Source organism: Hemitrygon akajei, chromosome 12 (genome assembly GCF_048418815.1).
Source record: "Hemitrygon akajei chromosome 12, sHemAka1.3, whole genome shotgun sequence".
NCBI lineage: Eukaryota > Metazoa > Chordata > Chondrichthyes > Myliobatiformes > Dasyatidae > Hemitrygon > Hemitrygon akajei.
This window is the reverse complement of record NC_133135.1, coordinates 32240437-32262563: the sequence shown is the minus strand read 5'-3', so window position 1 is coordinate 32262563 and position 22127 is coordinate 32240437. Positions and strand designations below refer to the sequence as shown.

Below are 22127 nucleotides of genomic sequence, written 5' to 3'. Positions count from 1 at the left end.
CCATGATCATAAGAAATTGTGGAGAGTGATGGAGACAGCTCAACCTCCCCTCCATGGACGTGGTCTACACCTCTCGCTGCTTCAGTAAAGCGGCCAGCATAATCGGAGTCCCCACCCACTCCAGACATGCTCTCTTCTGGCATGGGAAAGAAGATACAAAATAAAATGGGTTCTTGACCTCGTAATCTACCTTGTTGTAATCTTAAACCATATTGTCTACCTGCACTGCACTTTCTCTGTAGTTGTTACACTTTGTTCTGGCACTCTGTTGTTGTTTTACCTTGTACTAACTCAATACACGATTGTAATGGACTGATCTGTATGAACAGTGCGCATGACAAACTTTTCATTGTACCTTAGGCACGTGAGACTATAGTAAACCGATCAGTCTGTATTGTTACAGTCAAACATCAATATTTTGAATTTTACTGCAGCATTATATATTTTAAATAACTCTCCAGGGGAAAAATATTTGTCACCATTAGTGTATTTTTCCTTCTTGATTTTAGAGACTGTAGTGTAGGAGGTGTTGTGAGAGGAGCAAAGGTGTGTAACTACGGAGTACTTTTAGATGGCATACACTGTAGCTGCCTTATGAGCAAAGGAGGGAATGATGTTTAGGGTTGTGGATGGAGTACCAATCAAGCAGGCTGATTAGTCCATTGCTGAAATTGCATTAATCCAGGAATGTAGATTGTTTTATCACACTTTGTAACCTTGTAGGCAGTGAAAAGGCTATCAAGAGATACGACTGGCCACACAGATACCCATCTATTACAAGGATAACGCTCTCATAGCTATAGTATTTATAAGGTTTGTTTACTGGTCACCCCAAAAGCAATATTCTGAGTAATGATAACATTCTTAGAACATAAAGTTATTGCATGGCACTTCCATTGTGTGAATGTTACTTGTTCTTGAAGTAATGGCTTCCTTCTCTGCTGCAAGAATTCTAAGTTTCTCTCACTTCTCTTAGAGATCTATGATCATGTCTTAGGCCAAGTTAGCTCACCTTGTTTTGTCTCTGATGATTTCCTTTTATAACCAATGAGCCTGAATATCACACTGGGGGTGAGGGGAGAATAAAACTGGATTAGCATAAGATTCATGTAAAAACGTGCTGATGGCCAGAATGTTTATCTGAAGGATCTGTTTCAATGCTTTATGACTCTTTTCAGATGTTGAGCTTTTAATGTCCATTGAATACTGGAGATGTGGTGCCTCTAGATATTCCATAAAACACAGAAGCAAAAGAATTTAACTTGTTACAGACGTCACACAGATTGTAATAAGCTGTATGGTACCTCAGCTATTGGACTCTGTTTCAGACAGAAAGTGGGTATAACACTCAAACTCAAGTGTTGGCAAGATGATAAGTTACATGGAAGCATTATGGTTAACAAACAAATGATTCCAGTTACAAAATCAAATTTTAAAGGAGAGTTTACTAATTCAATACAACATTTTCTCTTTCCTCAACTGTTATCAGGATTTATTGCTTGTATGATTTGTGTTTTTTTCCCATTTCTCTGCACATCAGGTGTTGGTCTTTTTTTTAATTAATTGGGTTCTTTCGGGTTTCTCGCTTTGTGGCTGCCTGTAATCTCAGGTTATATAATTTATACATTCTTTGATAATAAATGTACTTTGAAACTTTAAGGATCTTGGGACACTGCAACCATGAACCACTTCATTTGGTCAGAGGGAGCAATTGGAACTGGATCATGCACAAATTCATGAACAGCTACACCTTTGAGCTTATTTAAGTGATTGATGAAGGCACTGAAGGTATGAAGAGTTGTCTGAAGAACTCATGCAGTGATATCCTGGGGCTGTATTGACTGAGCTACTATAACCACAACCATCTTTCCTTGTGTGTGTTCTGACTCCAACAAAAATGACAAGCAGCAACTAGAGATACCACAATCAATGGATCAGATCAAAGCTCTGTTGTCCTAACGCAACTACCTGTGAATGGTAATGGTTAGTTAAACAGCTAAAAGGAGGATGAGGCTCCAAGGACATTCCCTTCTTCTCAAATGATAGAATACACTATGCTAAGGCCAACGGCAAGGATGATGAATTTGCAACAAATGATCAACCAGAGACACCAAGCTGATCATTCGGTTCAGCTTCATAATGAGGTCAAGCCATCATGGAAGCTAATCTTCAGCCAATTTGATTCTATCCTTGTGATATCCAGAAACAGGAAAGAGCACTGAACATAGTAAAGACCTGGGGGCTAGCAAATGTCATGGCTATAGTTCTGAAGGCTTGGATTCCAAAAATTAGTGCATCTCTAGTTTAATACTGGCATCTCCCTAACAAAATGGCAGTTCTTTACCTTTGTTATGCAGAAAATCCAAGGCAGCTGCGATCTCTTTCACAACAATACTTGCTTCTCTTTCATTAAAGTGCTTTCTTCTTTGAATGTGTGTTAGGATGGAGCCTAGAAGCCAAAGATTATTTTTAAAGGTTAATTTTGATGAATGCCACTTTTCAAAAAAAAACTAAATAGGATACGCTTTATAAATACAAGAGATCATACAGATGCTGGAAATCCAGAGCAACACACACAAAGTTCTGGAGGAACTCAGCAAGTCAGGTAGCATTTATGGAAAGGAATAAAGAGCCGATGTTGTTTCGGGCTGAGATGATGGAGGGCTTGAAATATCATGGAATATTAGTAGATCAGGTTGGGTATTTGGAAGTTTGGTTGATCGCCGAGCTTGGCAAGATGCTTGCAGATGTTTCAGCTCCAATTGAGAAGCCATCATCAGTGTGCAGCTGAGGGTCCTGTCTCCTCAGAATGCCAGCTTACATACTCCTCCAGGTTCCGAGTGGATATTGATTAGACACACTGATTTGGTTGGCTGGTTCAAAACACTGAAGTTTAGCAGTAAAAGATTCTGATTGGCTAGCTTCAAGGGAGGTCTGTGCAAAAGGCACGACCTACTCTCACTAGTATCAGCACATGAAAATGAAGGAGAACACCATTTCGACTGGACAACAGCCAGAGTCCTGTCTCAAGCAAGAACAAAAAAGAATGAGAATTTCTCGAAACGTGGTTTACTGTATAAGGATTCATCAATGAAAAAAGAGAAACGACGACGTCAACAATCAACAAATCACCAGTAATCTTGGGATATGGACAGCAAAGCAAATGCTTCCAACTGACTTCCCTTGAAGCTAGCTAATCAGAATCTTTTACTGCTAAACCGTTCAGTGTTTCGAACCAGCCAACCAAGCAGATTGCAACATCTAATCAATATCCATTTGGACCACGGGGGGAGTATATAAACCATCATTCTGAGCAGACAGGACCCTCAACTGCGCACTGACGATGGCTTCTCGATTGGAGCCAAAATGTCTCCAAACGTTTTGCCAAGCTCGGGCAATCAACCGAACTTTCAAATGATGAAGGGACTTGGCCCAAAACATCAGCTCTTTATTCCTCTCCATAGATGTTGCCTGACCTGCTGAGTTCCCCCAGCATTTTGTTTACATTACTCTAAGATACACTTTAGTTTTAATTGTGTGGAATACTAACTTCTCAAGTCCAAATTTCAGCCCCCAATTCCAAGGAGCAGAACCTACTCACGTTATATTCGCACTATCCTTCCACACTGATCCCTAGCAACCAAACACTACTAACCCATTGCTTACCAACTGCCAGAGCCAAACTCACTACCAATTCTTGGCAGTCAATCACTTACTGATTGTCAGTAATAATTAAACCACCTACACAACTCTCACTTTACCACCACACCTCTTGCTTCTGAACTTAACTGATTTCATTCAAATGCTTTGCAATGGTGGTGTGCTGAATGAAAAATGTATTTTATAACGCAAGGGCTATTCATTAGAAAATAATGCCTTAGGAGTTAAAATTAAATTTTTACAGCACTTGAACTCCTTTTCAGTGGTGCTTGGAAGTCTGTGAACTCTCTAGAATTTTCTCTATTTCTGCAGAAATATGGCCTAAAATGTAATCAGATCTTCACATGTCCTAAAACTAGATAAAGAGAACCCAATTAATAACACAAAAACATTATACTCGTTCATTTATTTATTGAGAAAAGTAATTCATTGTTACATTATTTGTTGGAAAAAGTATGTGAACCTTTGCTTTCAGTAACTGGTGTGACGCCCTTGTACAGCAATAACTTACACCAAATATTTCCAGTAACTGCTGATCAGTCCTGCACAATGACTTGGAGGAATTTTACATCATTCCTCCTTACAAAACTGCTTCAACTCCAGGATGTTGGTGGGCTTCCTTGCATGAACTGCTTGCTTCAAGTCCTTCCACAACATTTCTGTAGGATTAAGATCAGAACATTGATTCGTGATCTACTCTAGTCTTTCAGATCATTGTCTTGTTGCATTATTCAACTTCTATTAAGCTTCAGGTGACGGACCGCTACCCAGACATTCTCCTGAAAAGTGTCTCAATACAACTCTGAATTCATTGTTCCCTCAACAATTGCTGTCAGGCCCTGAGGCAGCAAAGCAGCCCCAAACCATGATGCTCCTTCCACCATGCTTCACAGTTGGGGTGAGGCTTAGGTGTTGGTGTGCAGTGCCCTTTATCCTCCAATCATAGCAGTGTGGATTTCTGACAAAAAGTCCAAATTTTGTCTCCACTGTCTACAGAACATTGTTTCCAAAGTGTTGTAGAACATCCAGGTAGTCTTTTGCAAATTTGAGACGTGCAGCAATGTTTTTATTTTTGGAGAGCAGTGGGTTCTTCCATGGTGTCCTTTCATGAACACCCTTCTTGTTCAGTGTTTTTCTTATAATGGACACATGAACAGAGAATTTAGCAAGTTCTAGAGATTTCTGCAAGTCTTTTGCTTTTACCCTTGCGCTCTTTTTCCACTTCCTTCAGCATTGCATGCTGTGCTCTTGGTATGATCTTTGTAGGCTGCCCACTCCTAGGGAGATAGCAATAGTACCAGGTTTCCCCCATTTGTACACAATTTCTCCTACAATGGACTAATAAACACTCAGGCCTTTAGAAATGCCTTTGTAGCTTTTTCCAGCTTCATGCATTTCTACAATTCTTATTCTTCTGTTTTGATCAAGGAATGGTGCACAAGGGTCGGAGCTGATTATCTGTTATTTGTGAAGTGGGGTGCCGTGCGCAATCATAATTGATTGAAAACAGATGTGGGAGCACAGAGGAACATCGGGAAATCTCCAGGAAGACCTTCTTCGTTGCTGCTGCTGCTGTGAGGTCCGGGACTCTGCTGGGAAGAACAGGCCCCCAGTCCTCGGGGTCGCGTTGCCGATGGCTGTTGGCGGGGCCATCTTAATACGCTTGGCAGAGGATGGTGCTCAGAGAAGCTGTGCCAGAGGGGATGGTTGACGGACTCGGAGTCCACTGCGGTCAGGTCGCTTTCGGTGTGTGCTGCATCTGCGAGGCTGGTTTCGACGGAGCTTTCGTCGTGTGCTGCGTCTGCGAGGCTGAGTCGAGCGGCGCCGTGGAAGTCCATAGCGGGGGTATTCCCTTCTGCTGCCGGCGTGGGATGGCGAGTCTGTCGGGACCCTGGGGACTTGTGGAAACTGTGTGGTGATTTCTTTTGAACCGATAGTCTTTTAACATCTTTGGACTATTTTTACTGTGCCCATGGTTTGTTTTTTTTAATCAATTATGCTATTATTTGCACTGTTGTAACTATATGTTGTAACTATGTGGTTTTGCGCAGGTCTTGTAGCTTTAGTTTTTGGTCGTTTGGCTGGTGGATTTGGAGCTCCTTTCCGGGGAACGCGCTAAGAGGGTAGCGCGATATTAATATGCAGCAGCCTCTCCGGACTCTGGATTGGACATTGCCAAACGTTACGTGGATTTTCTAGTGTAGTCCATTTTGTCATATGCTTTTGTGATATCATTCTGGAGGAACGTTGTCTCATTTTTTAAAACTGCATTGCATTTGTGGTTTCTAAATGACAATAATCTGAATCTGAAACAGATCTTTCTTGAGAAGAGCAGGTTCTGTCAGTAACCTGACTTTGTGTGTCTACATCCCACACCTCCAATCTCATTTCATTGATTTGAATACCCAACTCCAAATCGCTTTGTAGGAGACATTACCCCAGAGGTTCACATACTTTTTCTAACAAATACATGTAATATTGGATCATTTTTCTCAATAAATAAATAAACAAGAATGTTTTTGTATTATTTATTTAATTGGGTTCTCTATCTAGTTTTTGGACTTGCATGAAGATCTGATCACATTTTAGATCATACATCCGCAGAAATAGAGAAAATTCTACAAGCTTCACAAACTTTCTAGCACCACAGTATATTCATTTCACAATATATTTACAACAGGATTAGTCAAAAGTTACATTAGATTTAGCAAAATCACTCGAGAAGATGGTGAACGACTTTCAGTTATGTCTATTATTTTTCAAGCTCTGGTTTAGACAGAGCCATGCATCAAACCTTACATTCTACCTGGAACAAATGATTTATTATATATAGATGTTTATCAAGCAAATATTTTAATACAATAGCAGAAATACTTGCTTAGGAACAGGTCTGTTACTGTCACAAGCTATTACTGGAAGAAATGATAAATTACAGTAATTACGAAAAATACAAATCTGATGAGAGGACTACTGAATATGTTCAATAATACCAAACATTCCTGTAATGAAGCATCTGCTTGATGACATGGGCAACAATACCAAATTGCAGCAACATCACCTAAAGCCCAAAATTACCCAGAAATTATATGATTACTTTTCTCCACACACGTGTAACCTAAATTTGATGTGGTTAAGTTGTAGATGTTGGCTAATTTAATACCAGAGCTTTCTATGCATCTCCTGAAACCTTCTATAAAATTAGGAGGGAGAAAGCAATGAGTACAATTTTCTAAGGAGATAAGTGCCCATAAGCAAAAAAAAAGCATCTGATTTTATGTAAACAAGAGAACTATGCGAAAGCTAATTTATAACATTACGTCAGGATGCCACAGTAGCTTAGTGGTTAACACAGTGCTATTACAGCTCAGAGCATTGGAATTCGGAGTTCAATACCAGCACCATCTTTAAGGAGTCTGTACACTGTCCCCACATTGCATGTGTTTCCTCCAGGTGCTCTGATTTCCTTCCACATTCCAAAGCGCCTCAAACTCCTAATGAAGTATAACTGATGCCATGCCTTTTTAATAATTGCATCAATATAGATCCTCCCTGGCCCTGTTGAAGGTAATGCTTCATCCACCCACTTGACTCTATTCCAGTCATGCTCCATCAGTACACCTGCCCATGGCATGACAATTGGGAGCCATACTCCACAAACTTTACAAATGACTAACATTGGTCTAGAGAATCTGAAGTTGTACATAATGTTGAACAAATATTAAGGAGAGATGTACCTACTATTTATGTGCTTAGATGAGTAAAGAAAGTGTGCCAATTAATAAGAGTCAAACCTGTTCCTAAGCAAATATTTCTGCTATTAGAATATTTGCTTGATAATCATCCATATATAGACAGTAATTTGTTCCAGATAGAATGTAAGGTTTGATGCACTGCTCACTGTCTAAACCAGAGTTTGAAAGAATGATTGACATAACTGAAAATCATTCACCATCTTCAAGTGATTTTGTTAAACCTAATGTAACTTTTGACTAATTATGTTGTAAATATATTGTAAAATGAGTTCAAGTGGCTGGAAAAATTAATTTCAACTCCCAAGGCATTACTTTCTAATGAAAAGTCCTTGAATTATAAAATAACATTTTTTTTATTCAGCACACCACCGCTGCCAACATAAAAGCCAAACAGAGGGCGTATAATAGAGTAAAAATTAGTGGGAAGTTAGAGGATCAGGAAGCTTTTAAAAACTAACAGAAGGCAACTACAAAAAGTAAAGATGGAAGACGGTAGTAAGCTAGCCAATAATATTAAAGAGGATACTAAATGTTTCTTCAGATAAATAAAGTGTAAAAGAGAGATGAGAGTGGATATTGGACAGCTGGAAAACGATGCTAGAGGGGTAATAATGGGGACGACGAAATGGCAGATAATTGAATGAGTATTTTGCATCAGTCTTTACTGTGGAACACACTAGCAGTATGGCGGACATTCCAGGTGTCAGGGGTCATGAAGTGTGTGAAGTTACCACAACTAGACAGAAAGCTCTTGAGAAACTGAAAAGTCTGAAGGTAGATAAGTCACCTGGACCAGACTGTGTACACCCCAGCATTCTGAAAGAACTGGCTGAAGAGATCGTGGAGGCACTAGTAATGATCTTTCAAGAATTAATAGATTCTGGAATGGTTCCAGAGGACTAGAAAATTGAAAATGTCAGTCCACTCTTCAAGAAGGAAGTGGCAGAAGAAAGGAAACTATAGGCCAGTTAGTCTGACCTCAGTGGTGGGTAAGATATTGGAGTCAATTATTAAGAATGAGGTCTTAGAAAAATCCTGCCTGACAAATCTGTTGGAATTCTTTTCATAAATAACAAGGATAAATAACGGAGAGTCAGTTGAGGTTGAGTACTTGGATTTTCAGAAGGCCTTTGACAAGGTGCCACACATGATGCTGTTAACAAGTATAAGCCATGCTATCACAAGAAAGATTCTAGCATGGATAAAGCAGTCGCTGATGGCAAAGAGTGAGAATAAATTGAGCCTTTTCTAGTAGGCTGCTGGTGACTAGTGTGTCCCACAGGGGTCTGGGTTGGGATCATTTCTTTTTACACTACATGTCAATGATTTGGATGATGGAATTGATGGTTTTATTGCAAAGTTTAAAGGTGATATGAAGATTTGTGGATTGGTGAAGATTGAGGAAGTAGAGAGGCTACAGAAGGACTTGGACAGATTAGAAGAACTGGCAAAGAAATGGCAGATGGAATACAGTGCTGGGAAGTGTATGGTCATGAACATCTGGTAGAAGAAACAGAGAGAAAATACAAAAAACTGAGCTGCAAAGTGACTTGGGAGTCCTTGTGCAGGATTCCCTGAAGGTTAATTTGCAACTTAAGTCTGTGGGGAAAGCGGCAAATGCAATGTTAGCATTCATTTCAAGAAGACTAAAATCTAAAAGCGAAGATATAATGTTGAAACTTTATAAAGCACTGATAGGGCATCACTTGGAGTACTGTGAGCAGTTTTGACCCCCTTATCTTTGAAAGGATTGGCTGAAACTGGGGACGGTTCAAAGGAGGTTCACAAAAATGATTCCAGGGTTGAATGACTTGTCATATGAAGAGTGCCTGAAGGCTCTGGACCTGTATTCATTAAAATTCAGAAAAATGAGGGGTAACTTCATTGAAACCAATCGAATGGTGAAAGGCCTTGAGAAAGCATGTGTGAAGAGGATATTTCCTATGATGGGAGAGTCTAAGACCAGACAACACAGCCACAGAATAGAGGGGCATTCTTTTAGAATAGAGATGAGGAGGAATTTCCTTAGCCAGAGTGTGGTGAATCTGTGGAATTCGTTGTCACAGGCAGCTATGGAGACCAAGTCTTAATGTATATTTAAGGCACAGGTTGATAGATTCTTGATTGGTCAGGGTATGAAGGGATATGGAGAGAAGGCAGAAGATTAAGGTTGAGAGGAAAATTGGATCAGCCATGATGAAATGGCAGAGAAGACTCCATGGATCAAATGGCCTAAATCTGCTCCTATACCTTATGGTCTAATAGAGTGGTCAAGTACTAGAGAGCCCAGATTTAAAGAGATTTCAAAAGAGGCTTCAGGGTGACAGGTGGAAAAACAAGACCAGCCTTTATTGTACATCTCTTATTGCCAAGGTTACAGTGAAGAGCTACCATCTTAACCTCTGCACTCTTTTTGGTGAAGGTATTTCCACCAGGACACATTTGTAACTTAGGACTGTGTGCAACCTGGGAATGGAACCAGCAGATGGCGGTATTCCCTTTTGTCTGAAGCCTTCATCTTGGGTTCCTTTCATTTTCTCTTGGTTACAGGGTTGGTTGGTTCTCTCAAGATCATCTTATGGAAGTAGCACAAGGTCAACTTGTAGGTGATACGTACTACAACCACTGCAAGTCAGTGGTGGAAGAAACAAACTTTAAAAATACCATTTCAGTGAGCTGTTCTTAACCTGGAAAATTTTGAGTTTCTTCAGTGTTTTCAGTATTAGTCATCCAGGTATGTGTAGATTATTTAATCATGATCTTAACTGTTGTTTTAAATAACAGTGCAAGTGCCTTGGGTTGTCAGAAGATGAATCTCACTATAGCCACAGTATTTCTCCATGGAAGCTGAAGGTAGAGGACTCAGTGCTGGTAATAGCACTAAATTTCAAGGACTCGTTCTTGTTGGAAATGGTTACTGACACTTTTGTGCCATTAACTTTGCTTATATGCCCATGCCTCAATGCACTCTTGGTCTTGCTCCCTGCAAGTGTGGCTTTTCTCATTTGCTGAGAATTTACAATTAAAATTGGACAATATTCATTCAACAAAGAACCCCATTTCTGAGACTTCCCAAAGGTGATTGAAGAAGAGTCCAAGGCCGGGGATGACAGACTTCCAACAACCTAAATTATCCTCATTTTGTGCAAAGTATAATCCCAAGCATTGGACAGTTTTCCCCCCATGATGCCTGTTGCCTACAATTTTACTAGGGTTTCATGATATCACAGACTGAAATTCTACCTTGATTATCAAAGGAAGTCACTTTTATTTCACTTCTGGAATTCTCTAAAAGTCCTAGCACAGCCCAAAGTAGGCATCAGTGAACAGAACATTCAGTGGTAGTAGGCCAAGTAGTACTGCTCTCTCGTTGAATTTGAATGAGAGATTAGGCTATTCAATGCTGCTCTCTCATTCAACTGGGTCATAGCTGTTTCTCTCATCTTCATACAGTATCTGCACCCTTCCCCCACACCACTTAATACTTTTCATTTCTAATTATCTATCCTTTTCTTACATTTATTAAGCAACTTGATCTCTACATCTCTCTACGGTAAAGAATACTATGGACTCACCATTCTCTTCATGAAGAATTTTCTCTTCAATTTGTTCCTCAATGTCTTACCCTACAAGACCCCATTTCAAATACCCAAGCCAGGGGAAATATCTTCCTGTACTCAAATGTTATTGTAATAAATGCCAACATACCAATTGCTTTATTAAATGCTTCTATAACCTGGAAGTTTACTTACCATGAGAGGTGTATAATGGTACCTGTCTCTTTGTGCGTCAACATTTCCTAAAATATCACTTAAATAATATTCTCTGCACTTCTCTTTTCACATAACATTTATCTATCTTATACCGCACTGTTACATATTTGCCCAATCATTCAACTCATCTGTATCACTTTAAAGTCTCGTTGTGCCTTGTTCATTACACACAATCCCAACTAGTTCTGCATAATTAGTGAACTTGAAAGTATATTTGGTTCCTTCAAGTTACTAATATTGTGTCTAGCTGAAGCCAAAGCATTAATCCCTGCCATTCCCCCGTTACTGTCTAGCAACACAATGAAGAACTATTTATACCAGTCTTTCAACCAAATTTTCATTACAGGCTAAAATACCACCCTCAATCCCATGTACTTCAATCTTGCAGAATGACCTTTTAAAGGCCTTTTCAAAAGATGCAACTTTGTCAGATCTTCTGGCTTTCCCTTGTCTGTTCTAATAGTTAAATCCTCAAAAAAATTCTAGTCAATTTGTCAATTACTACTTTGCTTCCATAAATTTATGCTGACTTTGCCAAATTCTGTTGATTTCCCACTCTCCTGTTATCATATGCTTTATTATAAAGCTTGCCATTTTCTATCCTACTGGCATTAAGCCATCTGCTCTGAGTCCTCACTTTCCTTTCTCCCTTCTCTCTTAAATAGTGAGGTATTGGTGGCTAGATTATTGATTCAATAAATATTTCTTGGCAACGCCCATCACTTTTTTGATATTTAATCTAGATTGATCTGGCAATAATTAACTAAATTGGAAGGATTTGTCCTTTCTTCTCACCCACAAACACAAGTGGGCAATTAATTATAGATGCTACTGTTTCAACTGTACTGGAATTCTTTGGCCTAGGCCTGGTTCTGAATGGAGATTTTTAGTACTTAGAATCATCTGGTTCTTTAATCAGCCAGCACAATCCTATCATGAGAGTTCAGCAATACTATGACCAGTTGAATGACTGCACTATGGAATTTTTGTCAGATCCAATTGTGATCTTTCTTGTACAAAAAATATTAATTTATGTTTTTCTTGTGAATGCTGCTTATATGCCCTGTGTCAATGACATTGCTGTAGGTTTCACTTGCACATATAAGCATTTGTGCATATGATGATAAAGTCAATTCTGATTTTATACAAGTGTCAGGTCCCATAGACTTACTGTATTCATTCATTTCCAGATGTCTCAATGAGACAACTAAATTAGCTAAGACGGCTTTTGTATTGTTGGAGATCTTAGCCTGAAGCAAAGAAGGAGCAGCCTTTCTAGCTGAGCATGGTTGGAACTACTTCAGCCTTGTCCTTAGCACTCACATACTAGAACTACTACAGCTGAATAAGTTCTTGCAGCTCCCTCTTCTCTTGTAAGCTGTTTGTCTATCTGCTGTCTGCTACTGTTCATGGCAACATGCTCATGTGTGGACCTGAAAATTATTATAAAAATTATTAAATCAGTATCAGAGTTAATTGAGGACGAAATGACAGAAAATGTTCAGCTGGTCAAGTTAGAAAAAAATAGATCATGTTAGTGGTGTCCTATAGGAATCAGCGTCACAGCTAAAAATATTCAACCAGATTTATTAAAGACCAGCAGCATAATGTGAATACAGAAACAGTAAATTACAAAGTGATTAAGAAAAAGAGCGAAACTATGCAAAATGGAGTCCAATGATAGACCAGAATATTCTCCAAATGATAAAAATAGAGGTGGAGCCTAAAAAGATAATGTACCTTTATTAAAGTGAAATAGACAGATCCAAAAAAATCATCAAAATGGCTAATGAAATTCTGATCTGAAGGACTGTAACACAAAAAGTTACAAGTTATGCAGCAGACATACAAAAAGCTGGTCAGACCACATCTTCCACACTGTGAGCTATTCCCTGTTGTGACAGAAGTATTATGAAAGTCTACAAATACAATTATTTTAAAGTACAGTGTGGAAAGAATACAAAAAAGTTTTATAGTTTTTCCCCCCCAAGGAAAGGCATTGGTCAATAAGAACATTTCTTACTGTTTTTTCAATATTGCCTTGCAACCTCGATATCCATCAAACAAATAAATGAAATAAGGGCAAAAAAGAATGGCCCTCTCTATTCCTCTAGAAAAAATCATCAAACACTACTTTGTGTTTAACTTTTCCTTCCAAGGAGGTCCACAAACATAAAGTTGAGCAAATGGTACACATTAGCTTTTGCCCTGCTGTGAGATCTATTAATTTATCCATCAATAACATTTCACTGTACACTATTTTCCTGGAAAAGTAACTGACCTACCTCCACGCATTTTTTCAAACACCAGGTAAAAATGTGCTTCATCCTCAAAAAATTCGAACAGCTCTAAAATATTCCTATAAAAAGTGGGAAATAAATTTAAATTCCAAAAGACCTTAGTATAGAAGAAAAAAAATTCACTCCCATGTCCCCAGCCCCTAGTTTCACTCTGCCACAGCAGGTGAATCTAGCAAGGCCTCATTCAGTTTTTAAAAAAATGCAGCTTAGGTCAGATTTTCTTTTTTTTAATCCCTTCATTTCCATTTATGGTTTTAAATAATCATGTAGCTTCATGTGCTTTCAACTAAAAACTATTTTGAAGTCATTTTTAACTATTTCAAATATCAGCTTTCAAATATCAGAGTGACTTGGAAAGTTGAAGGTCTTAAGACAGGACAAACTAAAGACTGATCCTGTGACCCATTCGCTAATTGGCGATAGTGGTCTGCAAGGCCACATGGAAAGGCATAGGTAGTCATGTTATCACTGTGTAAGGGTTGCACAGCCACACTTCATATTATAGTATACTTAAAATTTAAAATGATATAAATTTTACAATACTGTATCAAGTTGCAAGGGTAGTATAGTGCACTAATAATTAAAAAGGGAAATGTCATTATATCATTCCAATAATTGTTAAATCAAAATAACATTATCGGAGACAGAAAAGTGTTGCTGAAGTTACAGTACTGAGCAGCTGATGCTTTAATTTTAAATTCACGTACAAAAGGGTTTTTGCCCCTTTGCTTAAAGAAATGCACCTTTATTATTTATTCTATCTAGGCTCCACATATAGTAACTTTATACACTGCCATAGTTTCCCTCAGCCTCTCAATTTACCACAAACTTTCCAATGTTCATGCAAATCACCTCAGCATCTCTTTAGTGCAACTGTATGTTTATAAAAGGTAGGTTAAATAAATACATTTAACCCTAAACACCTACGGTTGCCAGTGTATCTAAATGTTGTGATACTGTTGCAGTAATGAAAGATGCTGTAAAGATTGTTAACATTAAAGTAATGAATAAGTAAAACTCCAGTAATCCACTATCCCATAGATCAGAAATCCCAATGGTTTGGCAGCTAGCGCAGTGCCACCACACTCCCAGATGCTTTGTATACTTAGAGACCTGGTCCTTTAAGTTCACCAGGATTAGGTTTTAGCATTTTGTTTAAACTCACCTGGTACTGCAAAACATATTATGCTATAGGGTCCATTTTAAAAAAGTAAATCATATGTGTATTAATAGGCACCCTCCAGCACCCAGGGCATGCCCTTTTCTCACTGTTACCATTAGGTAGGAGGTACAGAAGCCTGAAGGCACACACTCAGCGATTCAGGAACAGCTTCTTCCCCTCTGCTATCCGATTCATAAATGTTCATTGAATCTTTGGACACTACCTCACTTTTAAAAAATATATACAATATTTCTGATTTTGCACATTTAAAAAATTTATTCAACATACAATTGATTTACTTTTTTTTAAATTTTTTAATCTCTGCTAGATTATGTATTGCATTGAACTGCTGCTTCTAAGTTAACAAATTTCACGTCACATGCCAGTGATAATAAATCTGATTCTGAGTATTATCTAATAATCCTGAAAATCTGCCATTTTGGCACTAAAGTCCTGATGGTGTTAGATTACTGGACTTTTACCATACAGTATGAACTAATATTAAAATGGTATAAAGTCAACAGCCACATTTGATTATACATAATCAAATAAATCAAAATTAGTATTCACTACACAGAATGTCCTACAAAATGATTTTCTAGAACTTGCTATTTACAGAATCAGGCCACTAACTTCTGACTGTTGTCAGCTAGAACAGATATGCTGGGACAGAACATATATTACTGTAGAAAATGTCAACTGGCCTGCCTACAATGGACAGGATGTGAAAAAATTAAGGCCAAAATATTGATCATGTTGGAACTAAGGATGGGTTGAAATAGCCAAAGGACCACTGTTCTTAAAGCAAGAGACATGAGCATTGAAGGAATAACAGTCTGTGAGATAGAACAGAGATAATAAGACATGGTTCAATCTTCAGGATCAACTTTAGTAATAAATAAAACATTCCCCCCCCCCCCCCACATGGACCAGGGTAATATTGTGCAGAAAATTGATTATTATGGATAAATTGCCAGATCAAAGATAAATCATGTATCAAAGAGCAAGACTGAACCAGGGAGATAGATGGGAATATAATTGAAAAACAAGGGAAAAAAATTGCTGCCAACAGGACACAGCAGGAGGAAAAGAGACATATGCCAATGTTACTCAGAAGACTCTGAGGATTTGAGGAACAGACTGTTGCTGTTAAGTATGGTTCTTTGTACTGTATTCAACCTAAATCTGTTGTTCATATAACTATTATACCCATATTCCTTTAGTATACAAAAAAGCATCAAGTTCAGCCTTGAATACACTTTCGCTGACTAAGCAATCAGAAACTCCAGGGGTAGAAGATTACAAAGATTCAAAAGTAAGTGAAGAAATTTCTCCTAAATTGTTTATACTGGAGCCAAAACTGCTTATTCTGGAACTAAAGCTGCCACCTGCTGAGTTCTACACTCTCCAGCCTCAGGCTGTCAGAGGCTCATAAGCCAATCATTTTCAGAAACTTACTTTGATGATATTTCTTGTCATTTGTTTCTAAATACTATTGACACTCTTCTTTGTTTTCAGCTTGCTAATAGTTATTCATCTTTCAACCTGTGAGCTTGAATCATTTTTCAATCTGTAGCAACATGTTAATTTTCTTGCTTTCGTTAATCAGCAAACTCACCTGCACTACCAAAATAGCAGAGGCCCATCATCCATTCCCATGGCAAACCATTATTAACAGGCCACATATTTAAAATGGTTCTTAATTCCCAATTTGTTTTCTTAACTTTTAACAATATTATGTAAAACCAAACTATCTGCTAACATTTCATAAGATTGTCATTACGATTGTCAAGGTTGTAAATCAGGCCCTTTGTAGTTCTCCTGTAGACGGATTTGAAACTTACTGGTTTCCCTGACATTGATATAAAGTCTCAACTTCACGGAACACCCTGCTTCGGCTCAAATCGGACTTCTTCTCAATGACCTGCAAGGAAGACACAGTGTACTTTGAACTGTTCCAAGCATTGTAAAAGAAACAAATATACTGCTTTGGACTGCTTCATGTTGGAACAGGATTAATCCTCCTAGATATTGAATATCCCCATTACATTAAGATATTATGAATTCATCAAAAGTCATAATTCCCATGCCTAGATGACATCGGGAGATACAAGTGTTACGAAGGTGGAGCAACTCCAGCTAAGGTGGAGGGTACAAAGTCGCCCCCTCCTTTTTGAGAATCGCAAGATCGCTATTATTTCGGGTCTGAGACCTAGGAAATGCAAGAGATACACTCATGAGGGAGAGAGACGCAGAATACACAAGGTTTGGAATGTCTCCTGACATAAGCGGAACGGAACCACTGATTACTGCCATTGTCTCTTGGAGAAGGAATTGTGTATTGAGTACTGTACTATTCATTGAAACCCCTCAGGGAACAACCAGAGTGGTCTGGTTGAGGGATTGCATCATCCCAACCTGATTGACATCTGAGACCCCGTGAGTAAGGATAAAAGAGGGGTCTGGGGAACACCCTTTTAGACGCACCAGGAGAAATGCTAGAAATCCCGTGACAGCGTTTTATAGCGAAAGCCGGTGGGAACTCGTGTGTGTCCTCCCTTGCCTGGGTGGCGGGCTCACCACGGAAGAACGGTTTAGCCACGGAAGAGGTCACAATTGAAAGGCCACAACAACGAGACACCTGACGGATCGAAATCATAAAGGAAGGTTGGCAAAACCCATAGCGGTAAATGTTCCCATTCTCCTTCTCTCTCCAATAATTGCAACACAGCGACAACCAAAAGACGGCAGCTTGTGTGAACTGCAGTGAACTTTATATTTCCATCGGACAATACATTATCCCCTAGACAACGATAGAGCTTATTTCTTATTGATTATTATTATACCCGCACTTTTGGGTTTAGTATTGACGACGTATATTATCTGTATATTTGCATTGATATTATTTTTGTGTATTTTTACTAATAAATACTGTTAAAAATAGTATCATCAGACTTCAACAGACGTCTCTATCTTTGCTGGTAAGTCACCCAGTTACGGGGTTCGTAACACAAGCTTAGAGAAATCACAATAGCTAAATAGACAATAGCTACTGGTGTAACTTAGGCTACTAAACTCTTTGTGTTCCACTAGTGAGAGATCTAAACTTCCAAATAAACCTAGGTACTAACAGATGCCCAACTAAAAAAAAGACTAAATAAACTCATCAAAAAACTTCGATCCACCCTTGGCTACAACCTGGACTCTTTTGAGTTAGTGGCAGGGAGGAGATCACTAAACAAACTGTTATCCCTTATGGACAATCAGGCATATCCTCTCCATGACTGACTGAATAAGCAGTGGAGCCCCCTTTCGAACAGACTCATTCAGCTCCGCTGTCACAAGGATCGTTACAGAAAATCTTTAATATGATTATGAGTGTACAGCCAGATGTATCAGAAAAAATTAAGAAGGAATGGCAAGAAGAATTGCATTGTCCTATATCCACTGAGCAATGGGAAAATTTTTTATCATTGGTAAATTCGTCCTCTATTTGTGCTAAACATGCCCTAATACAATTTAAGGTTGTACATAGAGCTCACATGATAAAGATAAACTTGCTCGATTTTATTCTCATGTTAATTCAACCTGTGACAGATGTCATTCTGATGTTGCTTCATTGACTCATATGTTCTGGTCTTGTCCTTGTTTACAAAATTATTGGAAAGATATTTTTAATATTATTTCAAGAGTTTTAAATATCAATTTCCAACCGCATCCTTTTACTGCAATTTTCGGTTTATCAATGATAGATAATAATCGTCTATCCGCTTCATCTCAACGAATGATTGCATTTGTTACATTAATGGCTAGAAGATCTATTTTACTGAATTGGAAAGAAATTAACCCTCCAACTGTATTTCAGTGGTTTTCTCAAACTATCTCTTGTTTGAGTTTAGAAAAAATTAGAAGCGTGGTTTTTGATTCTTCAGTTAAATTTGAAGAAACTTGGAGACCATTTATTCAACATTTTCATACGATGGTCTTATCCTAAACCTTACTTTTATTATCCTTAATTATTTGGATGGAGGTTCGGAGTTATTGGCACTACTGTATGTATTTAACATTATATAATGGCCCATGTTGGTTAGTTTTTTTTTCTCTTTTTAGGTTTCTTTTACATAAATACTATGAGTTTGGGAGGCCTTGTATATTGATTATTATATATCTGATTGTCTATTTAAACTATTAATTATGTACTCTCAAACGCTTTGTATTCATATTTCATCTATGTTTTTCTTAAAATTAATAAAAAGATTTAAAAAGAAAAAAGAAAGAAAATCTTACCTACAAAATGCAGTAAGCATATACAACAGTTCATCTGTGCGACAGGACAGCACCCATCAGACTGTTTTATTATTTTGTACATTATTGCACAGTAGTGCACATTGCAAATTATTGTGTATATTATTATTCTGTACTTTATTCATGATTATATTTATTATTCCTAAGTATATTTTTAAATGTTGCTGATGTAACAAAATAACTTCCCACTGGGGATCAATAAAGTTAGTATTATTAACCTGTGAGTTATTAACTGTTAACATGTTTCACCTGAATGGAATTTTGTCTGTAATGACTATACTCATTACATCAACATGGCAATCGAATAATAAAATCAAATGCAAAAATGATATAGACAAGCTAGAGGGACAGAGGATTAACATACTGCACAGGGCCGATCAGAAAGGACAAATTGATCTTTTACACAGAGGATTCTAAATTTCTACAGTACAATACTGTGGGAGAAAGCCATACAGAGAAGGCCAAAAACCACATAAAATCCTAAGATTTTTTTTGCGAGATCACTATTCCAAGAAGCTTCTTAGTATGCTCATGGGTTTGGCAACTTTGAAAGCACCTTTATTTAGATGTGGTGGGGATCACTGATAGTTAGCATTTAAACAGAATTTCAGTGGACACTTAAGAACTTATGTCATCGGAAAGCCAGACTGAGTGAGCCTGGCAAATTTTCTTCCTTTAAGTACCTTAATAAATCTTTAAGCACCATTACTTAGACTGCTTTTTTTTTAATTTGGATTCATACAATTAACAAAATGTAAATCCCTCAGCTCCCATGGTGGCTTTTGAATTCAAATTTCGGAATTACAAGTCATGGCATCTTGCAGTAATTTAATCACTATACTACCACATCTAAGTCTGACATGTATCCCAGATAAAATATAGTAGGCACATTGTAGAGAAGAAATAATGTTATTTTCCCAAAAGTAAACAGTAAAATAACTTAAACCAACTTTCCAATTACATGCTTTAAATGTTTATCCTTATTCTCTTCATATAACTCATCAAACAAGCAGTATCTGCATCCTTGAACTCAACACTATTAGCCACTTTGTTCTGTTCCCATTTTTTTTTTCTTGCTCTTAATTTCCTCAGAAATTAATTCAGCATGGCCCTTTTGAATCAGGCCTAATGTCACAATAAAACTCCAGGATAAGACCAACAAACAATAATGTAAGGTTATAAATCTTCCATTGATTCATAAATAATGTGTTTAAAATAATCAACTAACCACTCAGTACAGTCCAATTCCAACATATGACATACTTCAAAAGCAACACCTCATTGACACCACCACATTAAACAATTCAACTTACCTTAACAGCACATTCTCTTCCGCTATGCAGGTTAACACAGCCTTGGACTTTTGCATAAGTTCCTTCTCCTAATAGTTCATCAGTCAGCCTGTACAAGTCTTCCAATACATTTGGAAGATAAAGTAAACAATTATTTCAGAACGGTTATAATATTTTCAGTTCATCAGCAAGGAAATCATGCTGAAACAATGCAAATAATGTCAGAAGTATTTACATATATTTACTGGGGTTGGAGCGTATGGATAGGTGGGAGGGAGGAAAGGGCTTGTTTAGCTGCTTGTTGTGTTTTGCTTTGTTTTTCTGTGTTGCTCTGCTGAACATTGTGGACATGCTATGTTAGCACCCAAATGTGTGGTGACACTTCTGGCTGCCTTCAGCACATCCTTGGGTTGTCCTGGTTGTTAACATAAACGATGTGTTTCTCAGAATGCTTGATGGACAAAAATAATTAATTTGAATATACACAAGCAATTGGAAATTAAGGCATAGCTTAGATCAAACAGTGATATAATGCATTCACTACCAGTCTGGACTTCTCAAAAAAAGAAAAAATTTACATTTACTAATCCTTGGCTTTTTCGTGCATGCAATTATACCATCAGCTTTAGTAATGCAATGAAAGGATGATGGAAGACTGCTCTTTCTAAGTAAACATGTTAGAAACTAACAGCAAAATTACCTTATTCATTAACTTTGTTAACCCTATAATCTTTCAGAGACACTCACACGACATCTGAAATCTACAACAGTCTGAAATGCCATGGTTTTGTGGTTTTACATTGCTACAGCGTGGCAGCTGCAAAGAGAAATGAGTGAGAAGAATGTAATTAAGCAAAACTCTCATAACAATTGCATGGGATTTAAGTAATTTTATTTTGACTTCGTTTCAATTTTTTTAAATTACCAGTATTTAATAAAATTATAGTAAAATTTTGGAAAAGTGACAGAGATAACAGAAAACCAGATCCAATATTCCTTATATGCCTTATGACTCAGAATTGTTTACTTAAAATTAAATGAGGTGGAAATCTCTGAAAATAAAGTTGAATGAAATTTGAAAACTTTTTGGAATATGTAATTGATCTGGATTGGAACCATGGAATAATACCTACAAGAAAATCAATGACATATGGCAGCAGGTAGTTGCTTGCAAGAAAATTAAACAATATTCAAAATTAGAAATCAGGAAGAATTTATATCAAGGATATTCAAATGTCTCTATTATAATGTTACTTTTGCGATGTAGACATCGGCAAATAATTATGTACTTAGGTAAAAGTAAATGACTTCTGGAAAATTTAAAAGGTAACATTTCATGGACAAAGGGCTTCATCCAATGTTTTCCTTCTAGGGGTCAATCATTGTAAAAAAAAATTAACTGAGTAACAAGGTGATTACAACAATGGATTATCAATGTTCAGCCAATTTACCAAGTTTTCTTTAAGTTAGATATCTGATGAATGAGATTGAGATAATGTGAGTTATCTATTGAGATTTCAAGATCTTTATACTATTTCACATCCTGTTAAAAATGCTCTTGGGTTCTCAGTACAGACCAGAAGTGGTACAGAAGTAAAGCATACCAAGTTGAAACTGAATGGCCAGTGTATTGCCACACAAGGTAAAAAAGGGTATTTATCTATAACCTTTAAAAATCATTTACAACACAGAATATCCAATGCATCAAGGACATCACTAAACTATGTGCATGGTAAGAATAGCTTCAAAATGAAACCCTGACCTATCAAGTCAGCTGTTGGAGAGTAAACATTGGAATTTAACAACAAATCCTACTTTCTTCGAGCTGACAGCATATCCAAGTTAAAATAGCAATTTTCATTACAGTACCATGACATTAGAAC

General features: G+C 37.5%; 1 protein-coding gene across 3 annotated transcripts in view; it reads right to left on the bottom strand.

Moving 5' to 3' along the window:
- LOC140736852 (MAP kinase-interacting serine/threonine-protein kinase 1-like) overlaps positions 1–22127 on the bottom strand; it is a 73092-nt gene that overhangs the window by 24052 nt on the left and 26913 nt on the right. For all 3 annotated transcript variants that reach the window (XM_073062846.1, XM_073062847.1, XM_073062845.1), the window contains 4 exons: positions 20266–20363; positions 16492–16571; positions 13471–13544; positions 2345–2449 (listed from right to left, as the gene is read on the bottom strand). In XM_073062846.1, the coding sequence (XP_072918947.1) occupies positions 2345–2449; positions 13471–13544; positions 16492–16571; positions 20266–20363 (357 nt within the window). The remainder of the gene's footprint in view (positions 1–2344; positions 2450–13470; positions 13545–16491; positions 16572–20265; positions 20364–22127) is intronic.